This window comes from Saccostrea echinata, unplaced genomic scaffold (genome assembly GCF_033153115.1).
Source record: "Saccostrea echinata isolate AGI-Se365-2 ecotype Australia unplaced genomic scaffold, CSIRO_AGI_Sech_v1 ptg000009l, whole genome shotgun sequence".
NCBI lineage: Eukaryota > Metazoa > Mollusca > Bivalvia > Ostreida > Ostreidae > Saccostrea > Saccostrea echinata.
Genome location: NW_026889758.1, coordinates 45477105 through 45493589, shown reverse-complemented (window position 1 = coordinate 45493589; position 16485 = coordinate 45477105). Strand labels below are relative to the sequence as shown.

The window sequence follows — 16485 nt, the reverse complement described above, 5'->3', positions numbered from 1 at the left end:
TTGCCTATAAACCACTAGTCTAACTTGTGATGTCATTTATTTGTTAGCTACCCATTAAATTGTAGAATTGAAACACAAAACAGTTCAGAGTTTGTCCGTTAGTAGCCTTCTCTTTGCTAACATGCTGCCTGCCCTTAATTTTTTATGATTAGTTATTGAACCCGATAAAAAACATCAAAATGTATGTAGATTTTAATCACACATTTCCATATATCAGAGGAAGGTCCTATAGTCAGGCATGTTGTTGTATGTGGGTCAAGTGCTAAAATATTATGTCAAAAAGGATGATTTTCAAAGATAAGAGAAGGAAGTGCAACACAGATTGAAATATGCAGAGGAAACATTGTATGAAGAAATGTAATATACATAGACAATGATAAAAAGCCACCATTCTGTTAATACTCTTTTTACCATTTTTACTTATGTACTTTAACCACGGGGAAGTGCCAATTATGGGCATGACAAGCACATGGTAATTAGCATAATCATATGTGAAAGTCTCTTGGTTTTTAAAATTGATAACGTGGGTAAGGCATCATTAAAGATGACTCGATAAATATTCAATAGTCCTTATATATATAATTGAATCTCTGTGTTCATGTGTGCATTGGTACAAATATAAACAAGAGTGCCAAATGGAATTTCAGTCTTATACTTGTTTAAGGGATGTTGGACGTCAAGTATAAGAAGCCTTAGGGCTATCAGTTTGATGGTCAAAATAGCAAAGATTAAATCTAAACAAAGTGATATGTTTTAGCAATGTTGTACACACAGTTTAAAGCATACCATTTGACATTTCAGTCACTTACGGAAAAGCACTAAGTGACCACAAGAAGAAGTAGCTAGTTATCCCCTCACAACGGAGTTGGAAGGGATATAGTAACAAGCTTGTGTGTGGGGGTGGGTGGGTTAGTGTGTCCTTGTGTGCATAACAGAAGTGATGTAATTTGCATCGGGATCGATATTGAATGCTGCCTTGATTTTGCAATGGGAATGCTCTGCTTTGCAATGCTTTTTGTTTATTTAAGGGTCAGTTGTCAATTAGATAAAATAGAAATTAAGGCAGTTATTCTGAATCTGAGAATAACTTGAAAACAAGTTAGAATGCCATTTGACCACCCAGTATTCTATTTCACCCATCTACTTCATCAGAGATGCTAGATGGCAAGAGGACAAGGTCAAATATTAAGGCTGAAGACATAATGATTATTGATAATATAGTTAACATATCAAAAATAACATATCAGTCTGGGAAAATTTCCCACTCTTGTTGGCACTCTTGATAAAGATTCAAGGTTAAAGATTAAAAATTAAATTCCAAAAAGAATATATATCATTGTCAACTGTGAGTATAAAAAAATAAGTTATGATCATTATGAAATGGTCAATTTCATGATGTTACATAACTATTTTTTTTTACATTTTATTTGGGTTCACAAGTAAGTGGGGGATACAACTAATTGTTCTTTGAAAGCTTTCTTCTCCCACAGACTATTTAATATGCAGTCTATCTCCTTCCTATAGTATCTGAGTCATATTTCTAAGACTAGAGGATTAACCTGTTTCTCTGACACTTTAGGAACATTAGAGGCTGCAACCACAAGTTAACATTAGAAGATAAAAACAAATGAAAGGAAACTAGGTTTCCAGACTTTTACCAAGAAAGAATTGTATTAAATATAAAAAGGATTTTGTTGTAAAACTTGATTCATTGACTTAAAAATGTCCTAATTTCATTTTAATGGCTATAAAATTAAAATTCTACTTGTGGTTTGAATTTTTGTATCAAAATGGTGTTTATTAGTGAAAAATTCTTACATAAATGTTAGTAAATAAAAGCATAATTATGGCAAAATTTAGTAAACAGTGTAAATGGGGAATCCACTCATAATGTGTTTTTTAATTTTCATATGGTATTCAATTGGTATTTTTCCATGCAGTTACATGTACGTATTTCTATGTTGGGTAATATGAGTCTGAATTTTATCTTGCAAGTCTGAGAAATATATGCAAGGGCTCAAATAGCCAAAGCTTGTTGCCTGATCCCATTGGATATAAGGATAATGTATTGAAGACCTAAACATCTTAAAATGAAGGAAGTTAATCCCTGTTAGAATCAATCATATTGATTAGATGAATTGACATAAAAAGGTTTGTTTCCTGTAACCTATCAGACCCACTTTAATAACTCCCAAGTTTTTTTGTTTTGTTTTTGTTTGTTTTGATTTGGGGGTGGGGGGTGGGGTGGGGTTATGCGTTTGAAGTTTTTTTTTCAATACGCTAATGAATCAAAGCTGTCATGTCATTTGCAGCTGCTTTTGTCAGTGAGGAACTCATAATTAAATTATTAATCTACATGTAGGCATAGAAAAAGCCTTATAAGATGAATATACATGTACATTTAACAGCATAATCTAAAAAAAATATACTGATAAATTAGTTGTTCGATTTGGATAATAGTTATTAGTTCCAACAATAATCATAAACTACAGTTTTCTGCAAATTATATCAAATATTGTAACAGTATTATATGATCTACTGTATTATATTTTGTATCGTTATATTAACTACATGACCAGGTATATTATCATACCTCTTCAATATGACTGTAAGGAAGACAAACTAGGCACACATTGCCTTGGCAAACACTGGACACACAAGACTGAAAGTCTGCTATTTTGCTTCTTTACATGCTTTATTGTAATTCAGTAATTTTTTATTCCTAGGGAGGTAAGATCTATGGTAAAACAGAGGCCACAGCCAAGAAAACCTAAAGACGAGGTCGCCCTGGATGTGAGAACTGACCTTGTGCAGGCAGATGACCTTTTGGTATGAGTTTTATATTATTTTTTTGTTTTTATATCTAGATTATTAACCCAGGTTATACTGGTTAATAGATATATTGACTTTTGATACAATACTTTAGATTTATTTGAAAACCTTGTCTGAGACTCTGGTTTCATTCATTTTCATGTGGATCAAATTGTGTGGTTTAAAGGACAAAAAAAAATACATTTTCGTTGATCAGTAAATTTGTGGACAGATGCCTCATCTTATTCTATCATAAGAAAAATGTTGTACTATGTTGATTACCTAATTTTGTGGTCAGGCAGGCTCAAACCTGACAAAACAACAAAATTTTATGTTCAATGAATAATTATGAAACCTTATTTAGTATAGTGTAATATGATATATGTTACAGAAGTCAACATCCCAATGATCCCCACTTCCTTTATGACACAATTTTTAGCTTTTTCTGAAATTACAGTTAACATGAAAAGTTTTTTTTTTTCAAAAGAAGATATTAAAAAGATGGGTAGGCCAATGCATGATATTAAAGTTGACCTTTGACTGATTATAGGGTAAATCAGCTCCAAGCCTGCATTTAGAATGGAAGAAAGAAGAAAACCAGGAGGAAGAGAGTGAGTACAAGCTAGCGGTCCAGAGATACATGGGGGTGGTCAAAAGTGTCAGGAGGGTACGCAAACTCCAGGGTCACATGAATGGGGTAGTGTGTGTACACTTTGACAAGAAGCGTCTAATATCGGCCGGACTGGACAGATGTATAAGGCTGTGGGACGTCCGGAGCGGTCAGAGTATACACAAATTCTATGGACACAAGGTCAGCATTTGAGATATGTTCGATACTGTAAACAAACTATAATTCGTTCACAAGAATTATTTGTTAATGATAGGTTAAATAGCATCAGATGTTTGATATTTTAAACAAACTATAATTTGCAGTCAGGTTAGTCTATTCTGTTGATAGTAAGCATTGATATCAATGTTTTATTTCTGTAGGGTGGAATAAGATGCCTGCAGTTTGAAGGCAACACACTCATCTCTGGCTCATGGGACACAACTTTAATTGTAAGTAGTGCTTCAGCAAACTTGCAGAAAAGACTTTGTTTATTGAAAATCTACTTCCTTTACTTAAGAAATAAGGTATCATTTTTAAACATCTATCGGGATATAAATAAGGGTTGGTCACGAGATCAAATTTCATAAAGCCCGAAGGGCTTTATGGTAAATTTGATCTCGTACCAACCCATATTTATATCCCGATAGATTTTTTAAAATCTTACCTTATTACTTATATTTACATTTGTGACTTATTCATATTATTTATTAGCCTGATTATAACCTTTAACACATGAAATGTTTTATTTTTTCAAACTCAACGGCACGAGTTTGATCTATTGATTGCGCGTCGACCCTTTATGACGTCACTGAGAAATTACGTCAAACATTTATGACGCGAGGAACCCGTGTTTATACGGATATAGATACGCGTTGCTTTTAATAGTGTTATATAAAGGAAAACATTTACAAATGTAAATATAGTACTATAAAAACTGGATCAAGAGACAAAGGATAATATATTATTTTCAAAAAGAAGCCAAATCATATTTCAAAAAGAAAATTGTGAGGGAGAAAAACATATATAAAGAAATGAGGGTACTTGTGGATTTGTAGGTGTGGGATCTTAAGGCATTTGAGAAAAAAGCTGTATTGGATGATCACAGAGGCTGTGTGTCTTGCGTACAGATGAACCATAAGTACATGTAAGTTTGTTTGGCCTTGCACTAGAATGACGCTCTGTCATTGAGTAACAAACATCATGTTCCTGCCTTCATTATTTATATGGAAGGTGAGTAGCAAAAAGTTTGATGACAACTTGGAGGATAAAACAATGTTATGTCATCTAAATTTAAAGAGAAAATCATTCCAGTACTATTTTTTCTTTTAAAAGAAAGCAATAAATTACATCCTTACCAATTTGGCAATGCTGCGATTAAATTTAGAGGAGTGCCCCTTTTCAGTGACATACGGTAATAGGTAAACAACAAAATGACTAGTGAAGAAGATTACCACAGACAAGAAAATTGTTTAATTGCAATTGATCTCGGTAGGCTTGTTAACTGTTATTGGTCCTCAACAAAACATAAGACTTATTAGGTTTGTTACTGACTGTCCACAGAAATATGGCATGTTGTTCAAGTCCATGGAAGCCTCGGCTTTGCCTTGCCTTCCATGGTCTTGAACAACCTGCCATATTTCTGTGGACAGTCAGTAACAGACCTTCTAAGTGATAATGATTGGACTAAATACTTAATGGACAGTGAACTTAATTTTCATAGTTTTGAAATTTCTTGCAATGTTTCTTGTGGTGTCAATTCTTCATAGGAAAATTTAAAATCATATTTGATAGTGTGCAGTAGCAAAAGGTTTAATATGTTGTGTTGTCTGTGTTTGAAAAAGAATGTATTTCGTAGGCAGATTCCGGAATCAGAGTTACACTTCATAATTGTAAGTTGACATTTGTAGACTCTCAGGATCACATGACAAGACGGTGAAGTTGTGGCACAGAGTGACATTTCTGCACTACAAGACAATAGAGCCAGGTCACAAATCTGGCATCCATTGCTTGCATTATGATGGGGAATGTGTTGTTACAGGCTCCAGTGACATGTAAGTGTCAAAAGTTAAGATAATTCTAAATTGTCTGACAACTAAGAACATGTACAAGCTTAGGAAAAAAGAGCATTCATAGCTTAAAAAGAGCAGACAACCTGGTGTTTTGAGACTAGTGGTATAAACCAGGGTTATAGTTCTTTACATTAAAAGTAGTAAAAATCCCAGATTAAAGTGTGAAAACATTATTGAGATCAAACATTTCATTTTAGTTAGACTGGTCTGACAATGACAAATTTATGCAAGGTTTGACATAATAAACATTCTTGTTTTTGTTTATTTGTTTGGGGTTTTTTTGGGTACCATCTTTTTGTTGTACCATCTTTCATCATTTTTTGGGGACTATTAATAAATACTTGGGATTGTGTAACCTTACAAGAAGGAATTCAAAATTGAAGTCCTTTCCTTGTTGATTTTATGAGAAAAGAAGAAACATGACAAGTGCTAGAAACCAATTTTCCAATACCGAATTGGCTGGTCGAGATTTTGGACAACACTGTCATTTCTTAATTTTCAATGAGTTATCTTTCTTTTGTTGTCCACATTTGACTGATTAATCTTTATTTTTCTCAAGCCAAGAAAACACTTAAATTTATAACTTGCATAACTAACAATGCAAATTACCTCATACATCATTGCTCTATCAAAAAATTGTAATTGAAAACTAATATTAGAGTTATTTTTATGCCTTCATTTGCAATAGTAATACAATGGATTTGGATTAGAGCACAGTGAAAAGTTCAAAGTTGGTATGTAGGGTTAATATAAATATTAAGAAAGAGTTTTCCCACCTGTTCAATTAAAGAAGTAGGGGATTTTGTCTGAGGAATTTTAATCACCAATAATGCTATGTGATGGAATGGGAAAACAGGGAAAAAAAATGGCATTCTTTTGGCTTGCCACATTCTTTTATTCTGTTGTTAGGTATCCTAACATGTAACTAATTAGTCAATTGATATAATTAATGAGCTTGCAGTGTTGAGGGAAAAGTACAATCATTTATTATCCATTCATTTTTTATGTTATTGAAAATTCTCACTTTGTCATGCTCCTTTATCTAGAATTGGTGTAGAAAGGTCAGATTGCAGGAAAGGGAGGGGGATTCATGTTACCTGAAGGGGGATCAGTGGTGTATTGAGACATACACAGTAATACTGCAGTATTTTGTAAGTCAATAAACAAAATATGAATTTTTGCATGATAGTTTATATTCCAAATATTTGAATTCTAATCTCATTGAGAGACCTAGCCATATTTTGGATGACTTTATCCAATTTTTTTTTATTCTAAGACTTCTTCTTCATTCTTTGAAAAAAAATAAGCAAATCTGCACTTTTTATATGTACACAGAAAGATAGACAATTAAATCACAAACAGTGTAGATTACATATTTCAATAAAATACTAAAACCAGATTTTCCTAGTTTTGAGACAGAATATTGGGTCAAGAATTAGAAGTTTGTTTTTTTTAAAATTTTTTTTCATTTTGTTTTGTTTTTAAGATTAAAAGTGATTGTCTACAATATGAAAAAAATTCATTAATTACCTCAGGTGTACCTTTAATATTTACTTAATTTACATGCAATTAATGCATTGATAAGCATCTTCTATGCCTGTTTTTCTATTCCTTGCAAGAACATCCTGCCAGTTTTTTTCTTCCATGCTCTTTGCACATCATACCGACACATGCAACACCATTTGTCATATTTTCAGCACATTTTAAAAAGGGTTTTGAATATTTCCTGAAGACGGTCATTTTTCAACAGTGACTCATTCTAAAAACATTCATTCACTGGATTTAGTTTACCTTTATTTCGAAGATTTTAAGAAAATTAATTAGGTCATGGTCATTTCAACCTGAATATAAAACTTCTACATGCAAGCTTTGACCTAGTGAGGTACTAGTGCTGATTTGAAAGTTCTCTTGAATTTTGGAATTTTTAAGCTATATTAATTAATTTCTGTGAAACTTTAAGGGTCTGACATTAATTTGAATGCCTTATTTAAGACCCTCATTTAGTATACTTTTGCATGTTTTAATTAACATTTGACTTTTGTTTTAAAAAAAAAACTTTGACATTTTTATGATAAAAATGTTGTAAATGTATATCTTCTTTATTTATTTTTTTCTGCTTTCGAGAAAAATAAAACGCAAAACATAATACAAATAAAATGTTATGCTAATTTATTTACCAACAGATCTGCATATAGTAGTACATTGTAATCAAATTTCTTTTATTGTATGTGGTTGTACAGATCGCATTTCTGGTTGTTATTTTATATATATATAAAGTACTATGGTTTATATGATTTCTTGAAAATAAAAATGTATAAAGTTTTGTTAAAAAAATTGCATAAATAGTATTTTTTTATGAATTAAATAACATGTTATGACAGGGTATTTCATCAAGTGACGCATAGTTTTCTTTGAATCATTTGTAGAAAATTCTTTCATGAAATGCAATGAGAAATGGTGTGTTTCATTTATACACTCTATTCTACTAAAACAAGGCATACGATTTGTCAACCAACTGCAGGGGGGCTGAAGAAAGTCTTCTAATTCTGTTGTATAATACAGGTCCTAGTGAGTCATGTCTGATGTTATTTTATATGTCTAGGAATTTGTATTTACAAATGGCAATGCCATATATGATTTAATTACCCCAAATGTTTGTTTTACATGATGAAGAAGGAAGTGAGTCCACCAATAGAAATAAACCAGGTCATTCACAAACGAGCATCTCCGTAAACGCATTAAAAATGTCCACAGGGTTCCTTAATAAAGTATTTAAGAAAGACTATATATATATCATCAGCTATTTTAAAATGGGAAGAGGTATAGTTTATATACTTTTAGGTCAGTTGAAAATATAATTGACAAGTTGAGGATACTCTGTTGTATGGTTTAACAAGGCAATTAGCCCTAATTATGACATTCTGACGGAAGCTCATAATCATTTTAGATATTCCTCTTACGATGATTAGCCTTGAAGTTTTGTGCTCGCTAAAATGTTCCACACTTTCCTTGACAAGTTAAGGACATAAAATATAATATTATATCATGCTTAAACATTTACTCATACAGTTATGTGGTCTTTAAGTAATGTATTTGTGTGTATTTTAGCACATTTAATTCATTTTAATTCACTTTTTAGCATACCACTTCAATTTTATTTGTGTGAGATACTGCATTCTTTCAATGTTGAAATAAAATTCTATATAAATTCAAGAAAAATGCAAATGTTTGAAAAGTTATTCAGGATTTATTGTACACACATTCCAGGGAAATATTTTTATTTAATATGAATGAGAAAGAAATTAAAACATGTTTATGCATGCAAAATTTATAAATTTCTGTATTTTATATTCTTTTTGATGTGAATAATGTTACAGTACTGTCAGACTGGTAATGCCAGATTCATACATGTATCATCAATTTTCCTTTTTATGATAAGAAAGTGGTAAAACATTGAAAAAGAATTTGGATGATACACACAAGTTGAAATATTAGATACATCAGAGAAAATGATACTGGCTAACAAGTAAAGAAACATTTTGCCCTTCCCATTCTACTGGTAGTGTGTGTGTTATAAGGGCATTGATTCATCTACTTAGTAATCTGTGCACAGAAAAACTAATTGTATTGATGATTCCCACTAATTGTATAAGAGCTGTTTAATTCTGACATAGAGATGTTTGTAAACTTGAGTGGGGTCAGCCAGGGCTGCTCTCTTTGTCTGTCACTATCAATTAGTGTATCAGAGGAATTGTTTAGATCACTACAACTCTTTCCTATTAACTCTCATCGTAGATAATGTAAAGTGGGCACCTCTTCCCACAAGCTTGCTTCTTTTGAAGGTTTTACAGAATGACAGTTCCATGTAAACAATTTGGCTGGGGTTATGATAAGATGTATTTGTAAATATTTGATAGAAACTACTTGATATATGTCTTTGAAGTTTCTTTCAGTAAATGTTGCTTAATATTGATTCTGATTTGGTTGTTTTTTTATACTTGCAGGACACTACGACTCACAAATGTTGATACAGAGCAGTGTTTGCATGTGTTTGAGAATGGCCAGAACCAGGTTTTGTCAGTTTTGGTAAGAACATGGGTGGATCCTGACAAGAAAAGTCATGCCTGTTGTTATGCCATCATGAAAGAGCACTTGAAAATCTTTGATCAAAAGTCATCTAGATTAACTTAATATGTTTTTTAGTAAAATGACATTAAACTTTTATCAGAAAAACTTCATCTTTGTTTTACAACAAATTTTGGTCATTATCATTAAACTGAATAACTTAAATTACACGGGCACTTAAAATTTCAATATTTAAATGGAAGAATACCACTTTTGTCCTTCAGTATGTTTGGATTAGAATAATTTTTTATATGATTTGTGTTTATCCATCTACACAAAGTTGACATCAAGAAAACTTGCTTTGTGTATATTTGTTGTATTTCAATCATATAAGTATAAGCATCTGATCTCTTATTTTTGCAATTATAAGTAAATCTTTTTTTTTTTTGTACATTAACATGTATGGTTAGCATAATTGATTTATTGATTCATATATATCATTTCCTAAAATTGCAAGAAGTTCAAATCTGTTTTGTTCATCAGATGGAATTCTTTTTTGGGAAATGGAGTATGCACACGATCCAATGAATAACAATGTACAAAACAGATTTCTAACAGATTCATTGCATTTAATTGGTTAAGTTTTTAACTTCCATTTCTGATAACAGGAGAATAAAAAATGTCTCTTTGAGGAACTAACTTGATAAGGACCAGTTCGAATTTTACAAAGACTGATTTTGAAAATTGGATTCTGTTAATTGAAAATCCATTATTTGATCATTTGAAAGTTATAAATAATTTTTTATGGAATTTTAAACAGAAATTCTGACCATAAAGTCATCATTGCTGAAGTTATATTTAATTTGGCTGACATGTTTATGAGGGGGTTGAAAATCAATCGCCTTTGTCTGTTTTAATGTAAAGTTGAATGACAAAATTCTTATGAAAAGAAGTCAAACAACAAGGTCGGAGTGACTGAATTTTCTTTATTTGATAGTTTTTTCCCACTAACGAGAATTAAACATGTAAAGTTTGATTTTAATTTGTCTTCATTGCCACTCATTGATCATTGTAAGTGACATCTTGCAATGTAGCTTGCCAATTTTCTAATGATATCAACTATGAAATGAGGTTACACCCTTGTAATAGTCAAAATTAGATTTTATTACTTTTAACTTTAATATTGTGCCAAAAAACTCTTCCAAATTTAATCAGACCTTGTTATATTTTCATTTAGATCTAATATGTTGTTTGATAATTTATTATTGTAGGTATAGATCAAGTGTAAGAAAAATCCTTTTAAAGATAAATACATAGAAATTCTTACTGCTGGGATAATGACATTTATAAAGTGGTCAAATATGATACAGTAATATGACAAGTCTCTTTATATAAATTTTATTAGTTCGTGTTGCAGAATCATCGACAGTCATTGCTAGAAATTTCAATATACTTCCACATATTCCACACTTAAGAAAATCGTTTATTTCAAAATCATAAAAATTGAAGGTAAAAATTCATCTTCCAGAGAGGTTTTTGTTCCTGTTTTTTTTTTTTTTTCATTCTCTGTTCATTTGAGTCATGATTTTTCTTTAAATTATAATTTTGTTTCAGTAAAGTTAATAATGGATAATGGATATTATATTTAATACTCAGAAAGTTAAATTGATCACTGCATTTCCCATTCCTAGTTAATATCATCAACATGTACAACTGACACAAACATTTTTCATTCTTAGATAAACATTAACCATGATGATTATGTACAGACAATGCTGTGTAAGGTCATTCTTTAGCATTCAATTTCAGACAATTAAATTTGATTTGTTCTCAGTAAATTCATTCTTGCACCTAAAAGTAAGGTTTTTTTTATCATTGGTTAATGATATAAACTTCAGGACATACACTGACGTCAAAACTGAACTTATGATTTTCCTTCTTTGATAATAAAATTAGAAATGGATAAGGATGCATTACATATAATGTATCAAAAATATCCAATATCCAATCCAATATTTATCCAATTATAATTATGTTTAAAAATTGGAATAATAATAATGTCTTTGTATGTTTGACCATCTGAATCTGTCCCACTTTGTGTCTAGGCATTGTAGTAATCAAAATGAATTAAAAGCTTTTACCTTATTTAAAGGAGAGATTGGTATGATCCTGGGGTGTGTCATTGATCTTGACCCTTATCCAAGGTCATTTGAAAAGTTTTTTAAGGAATTGCATTTTGTAGCTCACATTTTACCCAAAGGGTGCTTGGACTAGAGAGTATGATACAATCCTCAGCCAAGGTCATTTAAAGGTCAAGGTTACATGGAATGGCATAACAAGTTTCTTTTTTTTCTGTCTGGATCATAGCTCTATGGGAAGAGATTTCTTGATCATTGTAAAAGTACTGTAAATCACTTTATTCACGAGAACTTTATTTTCGCGTAATTATGCGAGACAGTATCTTCGCAAAAATTTCATTCTCATGTATAATTGTATTCCTAAAGATTATATAGAGCAATTCGTGAAAATTTGGTCTCGTTGATAAAGAGTAAATGACTATCTCACGAAAATAGGTGTCACGAAAATTTAGTGATCTACAGTAAATGAATTTGCTTAATTGATCAGAGAGTGCATGATAAACTTATCAACATTTTCTTTGTGCAGATCCAGGGAGACTTGCTGCTGAGTTCTGACACACAGGGACATGTTTATTTCTGGAATGCTCGGACTGGTGAAAGTGAGGCTGCCATACAGGCCCATGATGCAGCAGTGAACAAACTTGCGTTCCACAAAGGTCGCTTCTTTACAGCATCCTCGTAAGTGACAGTCGTGTTGCACTGTAGTGCACAAATAACAAATGTACTTCATGGACATTAATGTCTGGAATTTGATGTCAGGTTATACATGGCAGTGTAGAGACCAAGACATCCATTGAAAACAGGGTTTATAATAATTTGTTATATTAACTCAAGAATTCTCATTCTGTCATTTTTTTCCCCTAAAATTTAAAGATGTATGAAAAATACAAAATCTCAAGATATATAATCTCATTTATATAATAAGAAAGATTTTTTTTTTTAAATTCCTGGTGGATATATTTTCATGATCATTCTGTTGCATATGATCCCTGGAAATGTTAAACAGACAGTTATGTAAAATGTGTTGATAAAAATTGTTTCCTGCAAATGTCAACTTTATGGTCATTAAAGTCTTTACAAGATTTTATACGTGATATGGGTAAAAAGGTGATATATCTGGGATGTGGTAATGCCAAGATAAAAGGTACTAGCTTAGATTTTATTCAAAATAATTCTGGAACAGTCTTGTAGGTTACATGTTTAATGTAATGAAATTAATTAGTCTATGTGAAATTTTAGGATCTCAAGAGAAATATTGTCTTGATCTCAAATTTACGAGGCTTAATCTCATATTTCATACAAAGAATTGCAATGTGGTGAAGTTGTGTCTGTTACATTTTGTTTTGGCCACATGATGCTTATTGCTGACACTCATAATTTATCACCATTCTCTAGTTCTGAAATACTTACTGTAATTTTTAGTTATAAAACACCCCAAATTAATGAATGCAAATACTTGTCAGAAAACTTGTGAAATTAAAAAGAATTTAAAGTGAAAATGTCAAAGGTATATAAATAAATATGATTTAGACGATATGGGTTTGGAGGTTGGCCTTCTTTAGATAGGACGGCATGGTTCTGGGGTGGTCATTAACAAATGTATAAAATGATTAAAAGGGGAAAGTTTAATTACCAAGTCAGTAAATCTAACACAGAAATATAGTGATGATTCATTTGAATTAAATATTAAGAAATTTCCTTTAATATTTACATCCACTGAATGTTTTTTTCCCTTTATTAGTCCTTATACCAATGAAACTGGAGGGGACTACAGGTTTCCTCCTTGTCTGTTCATTTGTCTGTCCCTCTGACAGTCTGTCCCCTTGGTTTTCCACACTTTTTTCTAAACACTTAAAGATATTGAGCTGAATTTTGGTATGTGAATGTATGTTGATGAGTTACAGATCAATTTTGCATTTTGTTCTGCTAATTTTTTATGGAATTATTTTTAAGGGGAACCAGATTACACTTGCTGGTAGCTAGGGGACTATTATTGCTTATGCAAAACTCTCAGAATGCTTCTTTCTTATGAAAACCATGTAGCACTTTTTCTGAAGCAATAAACAAAATTTACTTCTAAACTAGTTACCAGTAGATCCAGTTTTTGAGAGTAGGGTCATCCCTATTACGATATAATCGTATGACTTTTGCATCTAGATGGTGCACTACGCCAGAAAGAAAACTTTTCTGACCACATCTATTAAACTTTTCATGTATTTTATTCACAATTCATTCACATCCCTGTCCCCCAACCAAAAAAAGGAAGGGGGGGGGGGGGGACAGGATCTGCTTAATTAAATGGATGGTTTATGCCATTTGTTCAAATTATGTATATGTATGTTGAGAACAGACAAACAAACTGGCAATCATGCTTCATGGATGAAAACATACTTTAATTTTCTTCTCAGTTAAGATAACCACAGATAAATTATATTGTCAGATTAAATCTGGAGGAAATATGCAGAAATTGGAAAACATTTATTATATTTAGTAAGTGCGGCATTAATGTCATTGTAACTTCTATAAAAAATGAGGCATATGTCAATGACCTGAAAAAATATTAATAAAAGAAGACCTTGAATAACCATACAAAAAGTGCAGGTAGGCATGTTTTTTTTTACTCATAATTTATCATAGACGAAGGCAGACAATTTTTTTTTCAGTATATAAAATTACATTGCTGTTATATTCAAGTTGCTGCAACTTTGGTGTAACAAATCAAACTTAATTCATTTTTTTGAGAGGGGGAAGAACTGGATGTGTCTGATTGTGTCATTTTGATGCAAATGACATACTAGCAGTCTGACATGTCAAAATTTTCCTCAACTCCAGGGTCAACTGGGGCAACCTTCAACTCAGTGTGTAAATCATCATGAAACTTAAGGCCTCAGTAAATCAATTCTCTGTTTTACGTCCCAGGGTGGTAGGTTTTCAGGAAAATCAATTTTAAAATAAGATGTGTTTGTAAAAAACTGATGCTCCCATATGGCAGCTCAAGGTGAAGGTAAAAGTTTCTCAAATGCAAGTTGTACTCCCAAGGTCAAAGTAAACAAATCAACATTGTTGGTACTCTATGGAAGGTCTTGTCACAAGGAAGACACAAGTGAAATATGAAAACCTTAGAACCAACTGTTCGAAAGTTATTGCCAAGATTAAAGTTTTTCAAAAGTAGGTCAAACTCCAAGGTCAAAGTCAAAAGGTCTTAATTGTTGGTACCCAAGGGAAGGTCTTGTCACAAGGAATAAACATATAAAATATGAAAGCCCTAGTATCAAGCATTCAAATTATGGCCAAGGTTAAAGTTTTTCAAAAGTAGGTCAAACTCAAAGGTTAAATGGTCAAAATTGTTGGTACCCTAGGGAATGTCTTATCACAATGAATACACATGTGAAATATGATAGCCATAGTACCAAACATTCAAAAGTTATGGCCAAGGTTAAAGTGTGGTAGAATTTTGCAAAAGTGGGTCGAACTCCAAGGTCAAGAGGTCAGATATGTTGGTACCAAAAGAAAGGTCTTGTCCCAAGGAATACACATGTGAAATATGAAAGCCATAGCCCCAACCAATCAAAAGTTATGGCCAAGTTTAAAGTTTTTGCAGACAGACAGACAGATAGACAGAAGGATGGACAGGGCAAAAACTATATGCCCCCAAATCTTAGATTACGGGGCACAAAACAAATACAGGTTTGTCATATTTTTAAAACTTTCTCTCTGTATTTCAAGTTATGGAAATATTGCAAGCCTGTATATTTTTAGGATATAGTATTTTTGCATGTGATCTTTCAGAGGGAAAAAGAAGAAATAAAAAAAATATAAATAGGGAAGCAGAATTTAACAGAAGTTCAAATGTATTCTATTATATTAATGCTGATGTGCAATTTATAAAGCAATATTTTTTCTAATTTTTGACAATCTTGTAATATTTTTTGAAACATTTTTTTTTTTACCAGACTGGAGGGTACCTTTTCAAAGAATTCAGGGACTAAACAAAGTTATTATTTACCACAGCATAAACTATTTTCAGTCATAGGAAGAATGCCTGCACAAAGTTAGACCATTTTAATTTTTTCTGTGTTAACTGACAAAAGATGATGTAAGCTTCAGCTATTTATCTTGGAAAAGGTTGAACCAGGTCTTATATATATATACACAAAATTTATGACCTTTTCAATACTGACAAACTTTGATCTGATGCAAAATGGCCAGTGTATGTCACTGCTGAGTGTCCCATGTGATTCAAGAGCCATCAAAAGTATTATGAAAATAAACAATGCTTGAGAGTGTTCAGGAGGGTCTTCACAATATGAAGACTGAAAAAGATTTAATGTAGCCCAAATTTTCTCTGCTGAGAAAATTTAATAAATATGACTTTTCTTGCAGGGATTGCACAGTGAGGGAGTGGGATTTACTTACCATGACCAGTGTCAGGGTTCTCCAAGGTCACAAGGGGCCCATCAGGGATGTCAAGGTAGGCAAAAAAACCAATGCATTGGAAGTGATTCCATGATTTACAAGGAAATCAGGGAAGGTTTTTTAATGAACACAACATTTTTAAGTTGCTTTTTTTCACAATGATTTCACGCAAGATTTTCTCAAATCTAATTCTCCTAATTTATTGCTATTCTTTTGAAACATGAAAGTTATGTATTGTAGATAAATCCAATGTCAATGTCTTGTGAAAATAAAGTTATATAAATTGTAAATTAGTGTAGAAGAAAACCTGCTGATATAAATGCAAATGAGTTTTTTTTTTTGTTTTGGAAACAGGAAAGGGGGGGGGGGGTGAAAC

At 31.8% G+C, this 16485-nt stretch overlaps 1 protein-coding gene across 1 annotated transcript in view; it reads left to right on the top strand.

Annotated features, from left to right (window-relative positions):
* Positions 1-16485, top strand: part of LOC133182820 (uncharacterized) — a 44800-nt gene that overhangs the window by 22583 nt on the left and 5732 nt on the right. Inside the window, exons 12-19 of the mRNA XM_061317665.1 lie at positions 2727-2829; positions 3362-3622; positions 3802-3870; positions 4477-4565; positions 5329-5472; positions 9495-9576; positions 12220-12371; positions 16077-16164. Of these exons, the coding sequence (XP_061173649.1) occupies positions 2727-2829; positions 3362-3622; positions 3802-3870; positions 4477-4565; positions 5329-5472; positions 9495-9576; positions 12220-12371; positions 16077-16164 (988 nt within the window). The remainder of the gene's footprint in view (positions 1-2726; positions 2830-3361; positions 3623-3801; positions 3871-4476; positions 4566-5328; positions 5473-9494; positions 9577-12219; positions 12372-16076; positions 16165-16485) is intronic.